The sequence below is a fragment of the Cryptotermes secundus genome, unplaced genomic scaffold, assembly GCF_002891405.2.
Source record: "Cryptotermes secundus unplaced genomic scaffold, Csec_1.0 scaffold186, whole genome shotgun sequence".
In the NCBI taxonomy this organism is placed as follows: Eukaryota; Metazoa; Arthropoda; class Insecta; order Blattodea; family Kalotermitidae; genus Cryptotermes; species Cryptotermes secundus.
The window spans coordinates 2,019,498-2,035,948 of NW_019727393.1; the positions used below are offsets into that span (position 1 = coordinate 2,019,498).

Sequence of the window (16,451 nt, forward strand, 5' to 3'; positions counted from 1 at the left end):
CCCTGAATTTTTCCGCCCTTAAAAATTCCACGACCTCCGCCGGGTTTGAACCCGCGTATCTTGAGTCACGAGTGATGTATAGTTGCTTGCGATGTTTGTTTCTGCTCAAAGTGGGCATAACTCTCAGCATATGTGCGTTAGCATTAATCATTATTGGCCTCAGTGCATTGTTTGGTAACACGTGTACATACTTATACATCTGTTACTGAAGAATCCTTTCAGTGTCATTTATCCAAATTTTTTTGATAGGAAAGGAATACATGAGAAAATGGGAAAGTAGATGAAGGATAGGAAGGAAAGGGGTGAGGGATGAAGATATTAAACAAGCTATTTTCCGAGAGAAATGAAATCCATATTTACAGTAAAATTCACAGTATGATTACTGCATGTAATGTATATAAGAAATTAAGAGACTTTTGGTTAAATTTTCCTGTAGGCATTGTATTAGCTTTAGAATAACATCCCCTGTATGTCCTGTCACTCTGTATTTATTTCTCCCTTGCATATATAGGGTGACATTGTATAGTCATGTCTGTTTAATACATACTTTTATGTTAGTGTAGAGGAAAGTCCAGACTTAAACAGGCCTTTTGCTTATGCTGGATTAGTAGTTGTCATTTTGGTGACTGAAGAGTAATGTTTTCTGGGATGTGACACAGTATTGCATATTACAAGTCTACCCTGCTTGCTTGTTGCTGTTTGCTCAGCTTATTTTATGGCCCTGCAGAGAGAGGCAGTTCATTCCTCCAAAACGAACATCTGTCATACTAAATGGCATGACATGCCAGAAAATTGTGCCATTCACGTTTTGTTCTGTCATGTTAATCTGAATGTAGCCAATAATCTATGTTTGTTTCAGATATACTCAGGGAAGGTGGCAAATATTGTGCCTTTTGGTTGTTTTGTGCAGCTTGAAGGTCTTAGAAGACGCTGGGAGGGTTTAGTACACATTTCACAGTTGCGACGTGAGGGCCGTGTTACCAATGTTTCAGATGTTGTTGCTCGTGGACACAAAGTTAAGGTAATGCATTTGAAAGTTATTGGCACAGATATTTATGTTGGCTAGGGTGATACAGCAGAATCTTCTTGCATGAATATTGTGCATTTTCAGGTGAAAACTGAATGAAACAACATTAAAATTCTTAGGTTATTTAAAGCTGATCCAGTGGTAACACTCAAGACCTGTATTTAGCAGGTGCTTGATTCAGATCTCAGTTTGGACTGAAGGTTTGTTTTGTGGCCCCACCCCACAACTTCTTTCAGGCGAGTGCTAGGTTAGTGCATGGAAGATGCCATAGCTGTTTCTTTCCAAATAATTTCTGGTTCATTGGTCATTTCTTATCCAGTGCTATGTGGTCTAGATGCTGGGAGTATCACAGAATATACTTGTTAGTTAATGTAGTTATCATTCGTCTGTGTTAAGAGCATTGAATGAGATAGAAAGGGATTGTGAATCATATGAGTTGTATACTGCATGAAGTGCATTTTTTTTTTTCATGTGATGGAACTGAATGAAATCTGAAAGAATGATTCTCCATCCATATTACAATGCTTTTTAACTGTATGGCCATGCCATAGCTCAGGCAGTTAGGCACTGGTCACAGGTTTGGTCCCAGGGGTCTTCATGTTAGATTCATGAAGGATGAAATAGCACTGGGCCCTCTTTGTCTCTGAGTTTCTTCAGTTTTACCCTGCTAATTATTCTGTTGTTGCCGCATACTCATTTATCAGCACCCCCAGAGGTGTGTGATAGCCCTAAAGGCAGCACGTTATTACATCTTAAGTCTTTAATTTTGAGGCTTCATCTGTAACCAAGCACTTGGCTGGTAACAGTGTAAGGGAGTTAATGTTTACTTATTGAACTGTATTTGTTTAAAGTAACAAATGAAAGGATGAGTGTGAATGATCAGTGAGAATAGGTGTGTATGGGAATGGACACGACCTGTTTTAGGGTACTGTCCACCAACTGCGTGGAGGGACCTAGGAAAATCACAGAAACTTCAGTCGTCAGCCCAAGATTTAAATCCTTTACCTCTTGAATAAGAAAGTGGCATGCTGACTATTAAGTCAAACTGTTCACTACCTCAGGAAACCTATAAGCCTAGCCATTTCACTAGCCCTCACAAGTTAGTTTCATCAAGTAGCATTTTCCATGATCAATTTAGAGTTATTGACCTAATCATGAAATTCCCAATTGTTTTGGAAACTAGAAGTTTATTGCCATGAACACAGAAGTCCATTGTTGGACTCACTCCTAAGGTAGCTCAAGCCAGGTCACATTACTTTCTGGTGTTAAGATCATTTTTAATCTTATCCTCCAATCTCGACCCAAGTGATATCAGCACTCAGGGGTTTCTAACTGAAATATTAAATGCATTTCCTGTTTTCACATGTCCCACCAATTTTATCTTGTTTTCATTACTGTGTCAGCGTGAATTAAAAGTGTACCAATTGCAAATGTCCTTACTCATACATTTCCTGTTTATTAATTTACCTCTTGGTATTTTATTCTTCATAAGATAAATCAAAAGCTTTCTAGACATGTGACCTGTGTATATTGCAGTTCTTATCCATTACAAATACTCTGATATCACATAACAATATCCCTATAATATTATAAGAGCTCTATATTGTTAGCAGCGAAATTGAATCAGAAGATGATTTTCTAAACTTGTTTATCTTTTGTAAGTCCATGGAATTCTGTAACTGTTGCTTGACTATGAATTTTCTATTTCAGGTGAAAGTTTTGTCATTCACAGGTCAGAAAGTGTCACTTTCAATGAAAGATGTGAACCAAGACACAGGTGAAGATTTAAATCCAACAAGTAACAGTTTGTTATTAGGAAAAGACAGGTTTGTGATGCCATTATTTACCAATGTATTGTACTTTCATATGAGATGTGTTAAGAGAAGTCAGCACCAGAGATGGTTGATTGTAGTTATTATTTATCTTAAACATCTTTGAAAGTAAGCCATACCTTGATGACACAATATTATGAGAGAAAAATCTTTTGTATCCAAGAAGATCCCCAGTGTGGTCATTTTGGTCCCAATTAAGTGTTGAAATAGAATCTAGTAATTTTGTAATGATCCTCATCATTATCTGAGAGGCATTTTACATGCACCAGACTCATAGTCTAATTAATACAATCTCTTACCATAATATGTTGCACTGCTAAGTTTGATAGTGATGCAGATTTTATTATTTTGTTGTTATTCAGTTTATGATATCATCATCTGAATACATTTCAGATGCAAAGTTGGTGGAAAGGAGGACATCCAGGATTTGTTACAGATAGTTTCTCCTGTCTATTGGAAGCATCAGAAACTGTTCATTAACATGATTAGCTCCTCTGATAGATCTGACAGTATACTTGAATTCTGTCTTCTATCTGTCGATGCATGACCATTGTGATTGTGTGTCTTCTTGACAGGAAACAGTTTAATCTGGTAGAGCTTGATTACAATGCAATGGCATATATGCAGAAGACAGTTTTCATTTATGGGCAGAATGGACAAGTCCATATTACAGCAGATATTAGGGGCAAACATTTCATTTTGCTGCTGGCAGCTGGTTTTTGCATTGGAGTACCTCTTAATAGTCTTGCTCCACTGTCTTCATTCCCATCACTGCCCCCTTCATGTAGGATTGTGTCATTACATAGTGATCAGCCTCTAACAGGTTTGTCACTGGTTATTGTACATTGAGGTAGAACGTACATGTTATGGACCTCACAGGTAATGCTATATGCTGGAAATGCATACAAGAAAAGGAATATTAATACCATGTATTTTCTCAGTATCTACCTTTGATTAGGCATGTAACAGAAATTGTCAGTTCACAATGGTTAGATTCAGCAGTTAACAGGGAAACTCAGGATGCCTCTGGTTCTGGCAGCATTACAGGTAGGACTGTTCGAAGGGTCCTATCAAGATTTGGCGCACACACTGGACCTAGCAGCAGTGCATGGGGCAACTGAAAGTTTTCACTCCTAAGCCAGCATCAGTACTTATGCTTGTGATGTGGGAGCATCATGCTTTTGACAGACGTTTTGGATGTGAAAATATTTACTTATATTTTCATGTAAATTCTTGTTTCCCTTGACAATTTGGAAATATCGTCTTTCCTTACTTTTTCAGTGAAATCTCAACATTTTCATGTGGTACAAAGGGAATTGATCAGATATACATAAATGCTTTCCTTGTGTCATCATAACCCTTTCTTATTATATACATGAAAATGTCTATTTTGTAACTTACTAATAAGTATATATTAAATGTGGGCTCAGAAAATGGTATTAATTGAAAATGAAACAGACATGTCAAACACATTTGTTATGTGTAGGGATGAAGAACAAGCTCATCGCAATCCAGATCGCCCAACATCCCTACTAGAGTTGCAGGGTTCATTGGCTGAGGAAGATGAGACCCATAGTCGCAAACGTGTCCATCGTATCTCCTCGCCAGAGAAGTGGGAAATAAAACAGGTATGCTGGAGTGTAATGTATCAGTGCTGATGATATCTGAAATTACTGGGTTTACTACTGACACGTGTAGTGTCATAGTAGAGGCATTGGTTTTGTACTGGTCATGCAGTGTTGTTAAGTGCAGTAGTTTATTTTCATGTCAGAGATATTGTATGTGTCTTTATCAAAGTTGTTTAATTTATACAGTGTCTTGCAGTAAGAAACTATAAGGTGCTATCAGAAAGTTCCCAGACTGTTAATGTTGTAACTGCCTAGGTGAAAAAAGATGAGAGTGGAGGCCAGGGTCACACTTAAGTAAAGCCTATTGCATTAGTCTTCCATGTGACCACGTTGTGAACGTGTATTGTTTTTACATCAATGCTTTTTAGGCTTCTTGTTTCCTGCAATGGATGGCAAGATAGAGCAACGTGTGTGCATCAAGTTTTGCGTGACGCTCAGTAAATCTGCTACTGAAACCCTTGAAATGCTTCATGAGGCTTTTGGAGAACTTTCTTTAAGGCGGACAGTGTTTTTTTTATTGGCATTCATGTTTCAGGTCTGGCCGAGTGTCAGTTGAAGATGACTTTTAGGCTGACCAAGCACCTGTGTTATTAGCCTCTTTTCTTTAAGAAAATAGGCTTATGACATTACCAAGCTGTCTGTGTGTGTGTATGTTCCCATTCAGCTTTTTAATAAGGACACTGATTTTCATTCAAGTTGCTAAAAACATTATGCCATAGAAGACAGTCCCAAACACTGTATTTGTTAATTTATTGTGACTGGTAATAATAACATGATGTATGTGAAGACTTATGAGCTTGGGCACCACTAGTGCTACTGAATATAGAATCTTGATGTGCAGTAGTAGATCTTGGAAAAATTGCACCTTTTGTTAATAGTGGTGGCAGTGTGCGCTTGTCGAGGTGCTCATGTGCACACTGTAAAATATCAATATGTCTATCATGCAGAAATTTTCTTTTTCTGTTACTTTGGTAGCAATAACTAGTGAACCATTGTAGCAAGGCATGTGAAGTTAGACATGTACATGATATATGAAATATTGTTTGTAGGTCAGCAGCCAGAAACATTGCAGTGGTGGGAAAGTTTGAGGTTATATGTGGTAAATTTTATGTAGATAAAATGTGTATTTGAATAAAAATTCTTCATAAAATTAAAATAATGGTAATAATTTTGATGTATATGACTAGAAGTCTTTGCAGCTATGGGGTTCCATCAGCTTTTTTTTTTTATAAAAGGGTTCTGTTCTCAACACAGTTTTTGCTAGACCTACTCTTTTCTTTTAGATTGTCCTTACGAAGCTTTGCAGTGAAGGAAAAAGATTGCACAACCTAAATATCTGCTGACTCGTTCGCACTGATCTTTTGTTTTGAGATACTGTTGAATCCTATTTGAATTATGGGTTGTTGAGACCACTCTATCATTGCTGGTCAAGAGATACAAATTTTGGAAAAAATATGGAACTTTTGTTCAGATACTTTTTGCGTGTGTACTTGTGGTGTGGACATGTGGGTATGCACACATGTGTTTAAGATAAAATGACAACTGCCTACACTTGATGGCAGTAATTGATGAACCACTGGAGCCAGACATGTGAAATTGGACACAGATCATACACGTGTATAAATTGAGTATTAACCTTAAATGTCTGAATTGCACCGATAGGTATAGTGACGAGTATGGTCGCCATGGCCGAAGTACACTGATTTGTGCAGTGGGGCATTTAAACTCCACTAGCAGAAGCACACACACTTCGATGGCTAAAGCAAACACCCAATCTTATATATTTAGTTTTAAATAGAGTAAAATTTAATGTCCATACTTTTTTCGTAGTTATCTGCTTGATGTATATACAGGGTTCACTCCCTGTGTCACGTACACTGAATCTCATCTTTGTGTGGTACTTATTGAAGAACCTGAAAATGCGTAGTCCCACGTTACATATCTTGCATTTCAGTTGCCTTTCAATTTCATCATCTTCCAAACAACTTATCATTGCCATTTTATGATGATATGAAAATACAGTATTTGAATTCGCCATAAACTCACAGAAAATTGAAGCACTCTGTATCTCAGCTATATTGCTTGTGTTTGTTTATGACTTTAGAAAGGACAGTATTCAATCTCAAATGCAATGGAAGGTCTTGGCGTTGAAGAAGAGAACAAAGACCCTGTAACCTTTCTTGAACTGCAGTGTTTTCACTTTTGTGTCCTTTAGTCAAAAGACTTTAATATCTGATGAGTGCAACAAGAAACCTGCCAGCAGAGAACCAAATGATTTTATTGCTTCCAGCTGGTTTATGGCAGTGAATGCGAAATTATTTCAAGTGCTAGAAGCAGGAGTGACTTTATAAGGTAGAACTGCTCTATGAAGAAACAAGGAACAACTTTTACAGTATGCATCAAATTTACAAGAAAAAATTGAAAATAGCAAGCTCAGGCTACCCCCATGTTAAAAGCTGGGCATTTAAAGGTTAAATATTGTGTGTAAGCCAGCAGTTAACAACGTTGTCACGAAAGAAATCTTCAATGTTATGTGTGACAACTTAGCAGGTTGCAGTTTAAACATTTTGAATCAGTCAACAAGGATGTCAGAATGACAGAAAGCTTCGAAACCCACTCTAAAACTGAAATATCAAAGGTTTTTATGCCACTTGGTACTTCTGCTTTGATGTACATTACAGTTTGCACCATCTTTCATGAATATGTTATTGAGTTACGCAATTCAAAAAAAAAATTAAAAATTGTGTATGTATATATTTGGAAAATCTGCACATCTTTTTATATATGAGATTGACTCAGGAGCATAATTTGTTATCTTCTGCAGATGCTGTCAGCAGCTTGTATTGACAAATCAGAACTGCCAGACTTTGATGATGAGACTGGTCTGCTGCCAAAGGAAGAGGATGAGGAAGAAGACATAGAGATTGAAATGGTGGAAGATGAACCTCCATTTCTGCAAGGTCATGGTCGTATGTTACATGATCTTAGTCCAGTAAGAATCGTCAAGAACCCAGATGGCTCTTTGGCACAGGTAAAGAAGGGGTGCTCTGATCCTTTCAGGAAGAGTAACAAATAATGGACTGTGTGGAGGTCATGACTGTCCATCTGCACAGATCCCAATATCATTGCCTAAACCATCAGGCAAACTTTCTTAGGATGTTATATAGGAGACTTTCACTAGAGGTTGTCAGACAGGTCAGATATCTGCTGTATTTATCCATATTGAGGCCCTGGTTTACCATAAGGCCATAAATGGACTTACTCATGTATTCCTCAAACAATTTTGTACAGGGTGTTAAAAGAATGGTTACATACGTTAAGGGTATATAATGAAAAAAACCCCTGAGATATTTGTGATGTTTGTGTAAACTCTACAGCAGATGCTGTGTGTGATTCCCATGCATTTCAACACAACTTTCACCTCTTTTTCACACAGGTGCGTGCTTTGTTGAAAATTACTAAATTCATGGTTTTATTCAAATCTCCTGATAGACATTCCCTACTTGTTGCTGCAGTGCCTCTAAGTCATTGATTGGTGCTGAAAATACCAATGTCTTTGGGTGTCCCTACATCCAAAAATCAAGAAGATTAAGGTCAGGTGACTGGTCCGCCACATCTTGTCCTCTGTTCACTAGAAGTCTGGGTCAGGTGCTGTCTGACAAGGCAGAGGAAATGAGGTGGTGCCCCATGATTCATGAACCACATGTGTTATCATTGATGAAGAAGAGGCAAATGTTCCAAGAGCACTGGTAAATGATTCACCAAAATTAATAGTACACTGCATTTGTTAGTCTGTTATGTAAGACAGCTGGTCCTAAGTGTTGATTACCTAAGGTGGCCACCCAGACATTGATGGAAAATCAGTGTTGATGTCTTCATGCCACGGTGTGTTGTCATCCACCCAGGCATGGGTATTATGAAAGTTCACAGTACCATCCCTTGTGAATTCTGCCTCATCGGTTCATAGGATGTTAGCTACAAAGTATGTGTTTACAACCCATTTTGCAAAAAGCCTTGCAGGATAGTCAGGAGGAGTGAGTGCTTGCACTTGCTGGATGTTATGTGAGTAAAGTTATTGCATATGGAGAATTTTCCAGACAAGGGAACACCGATACTTCAAACAGCTGCAGTTCTTTGCATACTTGTTCAGGGGTCTTCTTCTACTCATCTCAGTACACAAACTTCTTGATAATTTGCCCATATCTCAGCATGCATTGATTTCTGGAAATACTGTCACATGTTAGGGTGACTATTGGGTGGGTTTTAGATTGATAACGAGATTTATTGGATACAGCGTGGATGTTTCTGTCCTTTGCAGCACACTTCCTTGGAGGCTGGCTGCCATCTGACACCAGCCTCCTACTCTTCTAGTTGCTGTTTCAAGACTGTTTTAATGGCAACTGGTCCTTGTTACATAGCCTTGCCACAGACCCCACAGAAAACACCACTTCCAGCAGTTCTATTGTTGGGTGACACTGCTATCATCACAGATCATGCAGAAACCACCATTCCTCTGTTGTGTGTGCAATTGTTAGCTGATGAGTTGTTTACTGTTTAACAGCCCTGTCTTCAGTTATAATACCACAATATGTTTCCTGGGACTTTTATGCTCATTTAAGTTAGTACTGTACCCCGTTAAAGCCTGTAACCCTTTTCTTTTAACACATGTTTGCTGGGAATTCTGTGCTCATTTAAGTTAGTAGTATACCCCATTAAAGAATGTAACCCTTTTTCTATCACCCTGTAGATGATGTTGAAATCCAGTATGTAATACTTAGTAATGGCGATCAGGACGTTCCTGTTGTTAGCCATATTGGTTCATAATAACACGTAATTTACTTAAAGCCATAAATGGAATTTCTAAAATATCCATAGACCCCTTTCACAGATTATGTTGAGGTATGATACAAGAGTAAAGTAAATTTGATTTGTCTCATTCTGGTCCGTCACACTAACAATTACAAAGGCAAAAATAATACCGTCTAATGTGACTATTTAAGTTTTATCACTTGACGATTTATCTCCCTTACATGTTTCGATCCTTAATGGATCATCGTCAGAGGGTATCAATACGCTCACTCCTCCAACTTACAACATATAACATTTGTTGTCTCCTGTAAACCTTTGGAACAGACCTAAAGAAAACACGTCATGTGGTCTCTATCCATTGTTGTGTGCATCACTGCCTATGTGGAAGTGCGTTTACTGCTTTGTTGCCTAGCAACAGATGTCCTATTGTTCCTCGCGTTTGCTTCTGCGGGAACATGTTTAACGCCCTTTTGCCTAGCAACTGGTGTACATGTAACAGTACACCACAATATAAATATTTGTACAACAATTTGTCATTATAGGCAGCTATGATGCAGAGTGCTTTGGCAAAGGAGCGTAGAGAAGTGAAGATGCTCCAGCGAGAGCAGGAGATGGATTCTATTCCTACTGGACTCAATAAGAATTGGATTGATCCATTGCCCGAAGGTAGGAATGTTTAAACTCTTTTGAATACGCCCTGAAATGTAAAATTTACAAGCTTTTCTTACAGCTGTTATGCCTCTTATATACTCTTCAGAAGACCTGATGCATTTCATATGTGGAGGAGGTTTCAGATTGGTCAGTATGACTTCGTTTTCTCGTAAAAGTGTTGGTTCTTCATTTCCTTTCATACCCCACATATCTTTTAGAATTCTTGGTTCCAAGGTCAGAACAGCAAAGAGCCTGACGTTACATCAAAGTAATGGAACCATCAAAATACAGCATTACATAACCTTTCATTGTAATTAAAATCGGGGTCATCCTAGTTTGATATATAATTAATGTAGTGTTGCCAAACATTAAAATAAGATAACCATAACAACTCTACTTTTGAAGAAAATATTTAAGACAGAGAAAAAGATCCCCATTGAATGCAGCTTTGACCAAAATCATTCTACACAATTCCCATGCTGACTGTATCCTAGAATTTATATTTGTCTTATAATAATTGTGGGTAATACTTATGTGACAATCTTTTAGTATATTTCAGAATTGTTTTGCAAGATTATTAGAGGAATTAGACTCTGAATGTTATAATCTGCAGTCCGGGATCAAAACTTTTTCATGGCCCTGTTTTTATCAGGGAGCTGGCATCATTTAGCCCATATAGCGGTGGGCTACAGGTTGTACAGCTGAGGGATCAGGGTTTAAGTCATGGCAGGGCAGAGATTTTTTCTTCTGCCCAGAATCCAGTCCAGCTCTGGGTCCCACCATAATCCTAGCCAGTGTGTACTGAGCACTTTTCCCTAGAAAGGGTAGAGCTGATCACTCACCTTCATCTAGTGCCGAGATTATGAATACATGGAGCTATATATATCCACTACTGCATATGTCTTCATAGCATGGTGCATTATTGATAAGCACAGCAACAATTTTACTTTTTCTTGTTCTTTTTGGCTCAGTATATACCATTTCTGCAAGACATTGGGCAGTTGGGATATTTCATTGTGTACCAGAAAGATGTTTATAAATATTTTGTTGCAAGTGTATTATTAATTATGCTGTTTAGCTGATGGCAGAACCTTAGCTGCTAACATGCGTGGCATTGGACTGACCAACCAGGATCTTCCAGAATGGAAAAAGCATGTGATTGGTGGAAAGAAGAGCTCATTTGGTCGAAAAACAGATATGACACTGCTAGAACAGCGGCAGAGTTTACCTATATACAAACTGAAAGATGAGCTTACTAAGGTAAATCCATTTCTCGAACCAGCAGACGTACTTTTCAGTACATTAAACTTTGTGGCTGATTGATATTTTTTATTATAAGGTGTTGTCTTTATTATCAGAGCTAATATAGGGGCCAGGAATCGCAAGAACTGAAACATATCTCAAATTGTACTTTTAGCTCAGTCACTACAGTGGATCACCTGTTGGTTATGGCATATGGTTTTATTCTTTTCCTAGTATTTTTTTTTTCCCCTATTTGAAATGGGTTGTTGGATGGAAAACCTCCACCCCATTCTTTGCACAGTTCTTCCTTTTCAGTATCTACCCTGTCTTAGTGTCAGCCAGTACTTGGCTGAACCATCTTGTCCCAGACTGTTCCATGCATACATTTTTTTTTTTAATTTTAATTCCAGTTCCCTTTTGTGGCCTTATTTTATCCATTTCTTTTACATGAGGAAACAGTTGTAATCATCTAATTCTGTTAACAAAATCTAGACTCCTGCTCCTTCCATAGGAATTTTGTTTCTCCTTTTTATTTTTTCTTTAACACTAATATTATTCGTGTGGGATCATTGAAATGAATGTTAAATGAGGAAAGACTGATACTAAGGAATATTATATGGAAAATGCACCCATATCAAGATCTGTCATATTGTATATTTCTTCCAACAGGCTGTAACAGATAATCAGATCCTTATTGTAATTGGTGAAACGGGATCAGGAAAAACAACCCAAATAACACAGTATCTAGCAGAAGCAGGGTTCACGAGTCGTGGGAAGATTGGATGTACACAGCCAAGGAGGGTTGCCGCTATGTCAGTAGCAAAGCGTGTAGCAGAAGAATTTGGTTGTCGACTTGGACAAGAAGTTGGTTACACAATCCGTTTTGAAGATTGTACAAGTCCAGAGACTGTCATCAAGTATGTGTGTACTGTATACCAGTACTATACTTTGAGTCTAGTTTTAGCACACTGATGCCAGGAACTGTAATAGTATGACACATGGAAACATTTCTTGCACAAATCCTTAATATTAAGTTTTAATGCAGTTTGCTTTTTAGGTATATTTCCTTATAAATTGATACATCCAACAGTTGAGTGATGACTCTCTAGGCTAAGTACCATGAAGATGCTTTTGGCATTTCTCCACCCACCAGTGCAAGGTGTTGAACTGCTAGGAGTTTAATTATATCTAAGAAGCTCTTCTAGCATTTGCAGAATTGCAAGGTTGCAAGGACTGTGCATCGTCCCCCACATGTCTGGGGCTGAATGTGTTCATAGTCAGTGGGATGGAAGAAAAGCACTTTAACAAACATGAGATTTAAGTTTGTGACAGCTGTAAATATTAAGATTACTGTCTTGTCTGATATGGTATAGTTTGATAGATATTTACCAATGTCTTGGAGGAGTCTGATGCCACCATCTTCATCTCCTACCTTGTAGATACTGAACATACTGCCTCTTCTGCATGAAGATGGAAGCAATATCTTCCTCAAAAATGTTGATAATTGCCTACCACTCTACATGTCACACAACCTGTTGTCACGAGATATGTTTGAGTGTAGATTGGGTTTAATATGGTGAATGGATTGATTGACCACTTATACACACGACTAAGAACTAAAAGCAATTACAGCGCCATCGCAAACCTCCACAATTCACAAATCATGGCAACTATTAAACCTTTTTCCAGCATGCTGTGTCTTCATCAGCCGTTTCCTGGTAATGGCTTCTATCAGTGCAGATTCTTCAGCTTCACATGCTCAGGATTTCTCTTCATAGCCTCCTGTGCAGAACTCATTTGAACTCCAAACTAACTTTGTCCCTTCCTTATAACATCTTGTCATGGACCACACAGAAAACACAGTTTTTCTATTATTGCACCCAACTGTTGCATTATTAGTCTGCTGCCTAGCAATGGGAACATGTTTACCAAGCCATTGCCAAGAAACGGTCCCTGTTTCCAGAGTCTCTGCTTAGTAACAGATCTATACACCACACTATTTGAGGTCACAATATGAATCTCTGCCTCTGTTGAAATCTCAGATTGATAGTTTTTGTTTGTTTAACTTTGTGTAGCAATTAGATCAGTTTTACAGATCAGTATTGTGTAAGGGTTGATGATGGAATCATGACAATACTGTGACAACAGAGTTATTCCTTGATTGGATCTCAGTTGTAGGGCTCAGATTGGCTGGTCTGAAGTTTTGATTGGACATTTTAGTAGCTATCATTGGGAATAGAACTAGTGGAGAAGGCTAGAAAGATAATGGTGAAGTGAATGTTTTGAGTACCAGTTTCTTCTTTCAAAATTTTATTTCTAATTCTGTCCTTTCTTTTTCCCCTGAATACACAGAAATTTCACATCTATTGTTTGGATATTGCCTTTGTTTCCCTTTGTAAGGATCCATGTTTTAGCATTAAATTTAGAATCTCTTTAAAGTATACTTTAGAGATTCTTGTATTGTTTTCAGATCTCCATTTTCCATAATACTACTCTGTCCAAAAAGTATCCGACCATGGGCCGGGAAAACAAAGTTCTGTATCTGGGTGGTTACAATACCTAATCCCCTTCAAAGTAGAGCCCTTGTGACTCCCCACACTTAGCCCAGCGGGCCTTTCATTGCTGGAAGCAATTTTGGAATGGTGTGCAGCTGCACTGTCGTGTTCTGTATGATGTCCTCGCAGCTGTCAAAATGGGAGCCTTTTAGTGGTGTCTTCAATCTTGGGAACAGCCAGAAATCACAAGGAGCCATATCAGGAGAGTAGGGAGCCTGGTGAACCTGTGGAATGCCATGCTTGGCCAGGAAACCATGGATCAGATGTGATGAATGAGCTGGGGCATTGTCATGATGCACCTGCCAGTTGCATGCGTCCCACAGCTCCAGTCTCTTGCGCCAAACTGCATCACAAAGATGGCGGAGGACTTCTTGGTAGAACTCCTTATTGACAGTTTGGCCTAATGGTGCGTACTCATGATTCACAACACCCCAGTAATTGAAAAAAAAAAGTCAGTATCACCTTCACATTGCTCCAAACCTGTCATGCTTTTCTGGGCCTCGGGGATGTTAGATGCTTCTATGGTGACACCTGGACCTTAGTTTCTGGGTCATATCTGTACACCCATGACTCGTCACCAGTGATCACAGTCTTCAGGAACTCAGGATCCGTGTTGGCACACTCCAGCATGTCCTGCGCGACCTCAAGGTGGAGTTGTTGCTGCTNGTCAGTATCGCCTTCACATTGCTCCAAACCTGTCATGCTTTTTTGGGCCTCGGGGATGTTAGATGCTTCTATGGTGACACCTGGACCTTAGTTTCTGGGTCATATCTGTACACCCATGACTCGTCACCAGTGATCACAGTCTTCAGGAACTCAGGATCCGTGTTGGCACACTCCAGCATGTCCTGCGCGACCTCAAGGTGGAGTTGTTGCTGCTCCAGTGAAAGCATCTTGGGCACAAATTTTGCTACCACTCTTCACATGCCCAAATCCTCAGTTAAAATTGTGTTTGTAGTATCTCTGCTGATCCCAACATCATCAGCAACTTCCCGCATTGTCAAATGACAGTCCTCCATGATCAGTGTCCACACTTTTTCAATGACATCAGCATTTCTGCTTGTTGACAGTCTCCCAGAACGCTGGTCACTGTCTGCTGACATACGGCCATCTTTAAAGCGGTTGAACCACTCTTCAATATGAGTAACCCCCATTTCATCATCGCTGAAAGCCTGCTGAATTTTGCAGATTGTTTCGCTTGGATATCCCCAAGTTTCTGACAAAACTTGATGCAGTATTGCTGTTCCAAGTGTTCTGTCATTTTGAGCGAAACGAGAATGCGATGAACATATGTTACACCACTTCGCTATCTGGCAGCCACAGATGCATCCGGCGGTGTTGTGAGTCAGCAAAAAATCACGCATGCGCATGAAAGTCCCTTCTACCACTGTGCTTAGTTTCCCCACCCCTTTGGCCATTACTTACAGCAGAAAGAAATAAAGTTGGGTACTTTTTGGACAGCGGTGTACAGTTAGACCACACTAATTTGAATTAATTAGGTATGATCCCTTTTCCAAATTAAAAGAAGTTAGAATTACAGAAGAGCTACTGAAAATATGTTCAGGGAAGTTTTAAAATGGACTTCCTGTGTCTTTTTAGACAATACAACCTTATTTTGAAACAGATTCTATATCAGAAAATAAATTTGCCTGTCAAAATATAAAAATATAAGTTTTGACATTAGTCTTAAAAACATTTTAGATAGTGGCAATATCATCATCAAGGACATAATGTGCAAAAAAAAAGATGTCCGAATTATCACGAATTTGGAATTAGTGGGGTTTTGCTGTGTTCCAGCCAGGTCTCATAAAATGTAGATCAATTTTGTATCCTTCTTTTAATACTTTGATATTCTTTGTTCTAAATTAGCACCCACCTCATAAAGAAACAGCCTATGACGGATCAGTGACAATAATTTGGTATGTGTTAATCAATGTGTTGTGATTGGGTACCTTAATTTTTGTTGTGTTTCTTCTCCTGGTGTTTCATTTGCAAATTATAAACTTCCTCTTAATTTTTAAGGTACATGACAGATGGCATGTTACTCCGTGAATGCCTAGTGGATCTTGATCTGAAGTATTACTCTGTTATCATGTTGGATGAGGCTCATGAAAGAACTATACATACAGATGTTTTGTTCGGTAAGTGTGATGCTATCACAGGCGTATTCATATTTTTAAATTCATTTACTGCCAAGTGTTCAAATGCCAATTTAAGCCTGTACACTTTTGATTGGGAAAAGAGCCCCACCCCCCTTTTGTGAGGGTATATGTTGAAGAGTACTGCCTTTTGGGATGTAGTGTTGTGTAGTCCAGCAGAAGTTGACTGACATTTTGGAACATACTACCTTGATGTTCATAGTTGAAAAGTAAGTCAAGCAAGAAGGAGCCAGCAAGCAGAGCTTTGCTGTGTCATTGGTTGGCTTACTCTTCAAGCTTTAAGATGGAGGCTGTATGCTCCGCAAAATGTCAGTATCCACTTACAAGACTGCGCAGTGTTGTAAACCAGAAGGGAACAATCTTAATGAACTTTGATTCATTAAGCTTTATGGTGCTGTATTTGCTAACAAGATATTCTGCCTGTTCAACTGTCAACACAACAAATGCTTCTCTTGATTGATTTAAAATCAACACCAAATATTTCAGCCTTTAAAGGGTCATGTTTTTCAGATACACGATTAATAATTGACTTCTAACACATGGTCTTA

General features: G+C 38.6%; 1 protein-coding gene across 1 annotated transcript in view; it reads left to right on the forward strand.

Annotated features, from left to right (window-relative positions):
- LOC111864656 (ATP-dependent RNA helicase DHX8) overlaps nucleotides 1-16,451 on the forward strand; it is a 43,262-nt gene that overhangs the window by 9,757 nt on the left and 17,054 nt on the right. The window contains exons 5-12 of the mRNA XM_023852051.2: nucleotides 860-1,021; nucleotides 2,738-2,853; nucleotides 4,346-4,487; nucleotides 7,312-7,518; nucleotides 9,839-9,962; nucleotides 11,026-11,207; nucleotides 11,859-12,106; nucleotides 15,767-15,885. Coding sequence (XP_023707819.1) covers nucleotides 860-1,021; nucleotides 2,738-2,853; nucleotides 4,346-4,487; nucleotides 7,312-7,518; nucleotides 9,839-9,962; nucleotides 11,026-11,207; nucleotides 11,859-12,106; nucleotides 15,767-15,885 — 1,300 coding nt within the window. The remainder of the gene's footprint in view (nucleotides 1-859; nucleotides 1,022-2,737; nucleotides 2,854-4,345; nucleotides 4,488-7,311; nucleotides 7,519-9,838; nucleotides 9,963-11,025; nucleotides 11,208-11,858; nucleotides 12,107-15,766; nucleotides 15,886-16,451) is intronic.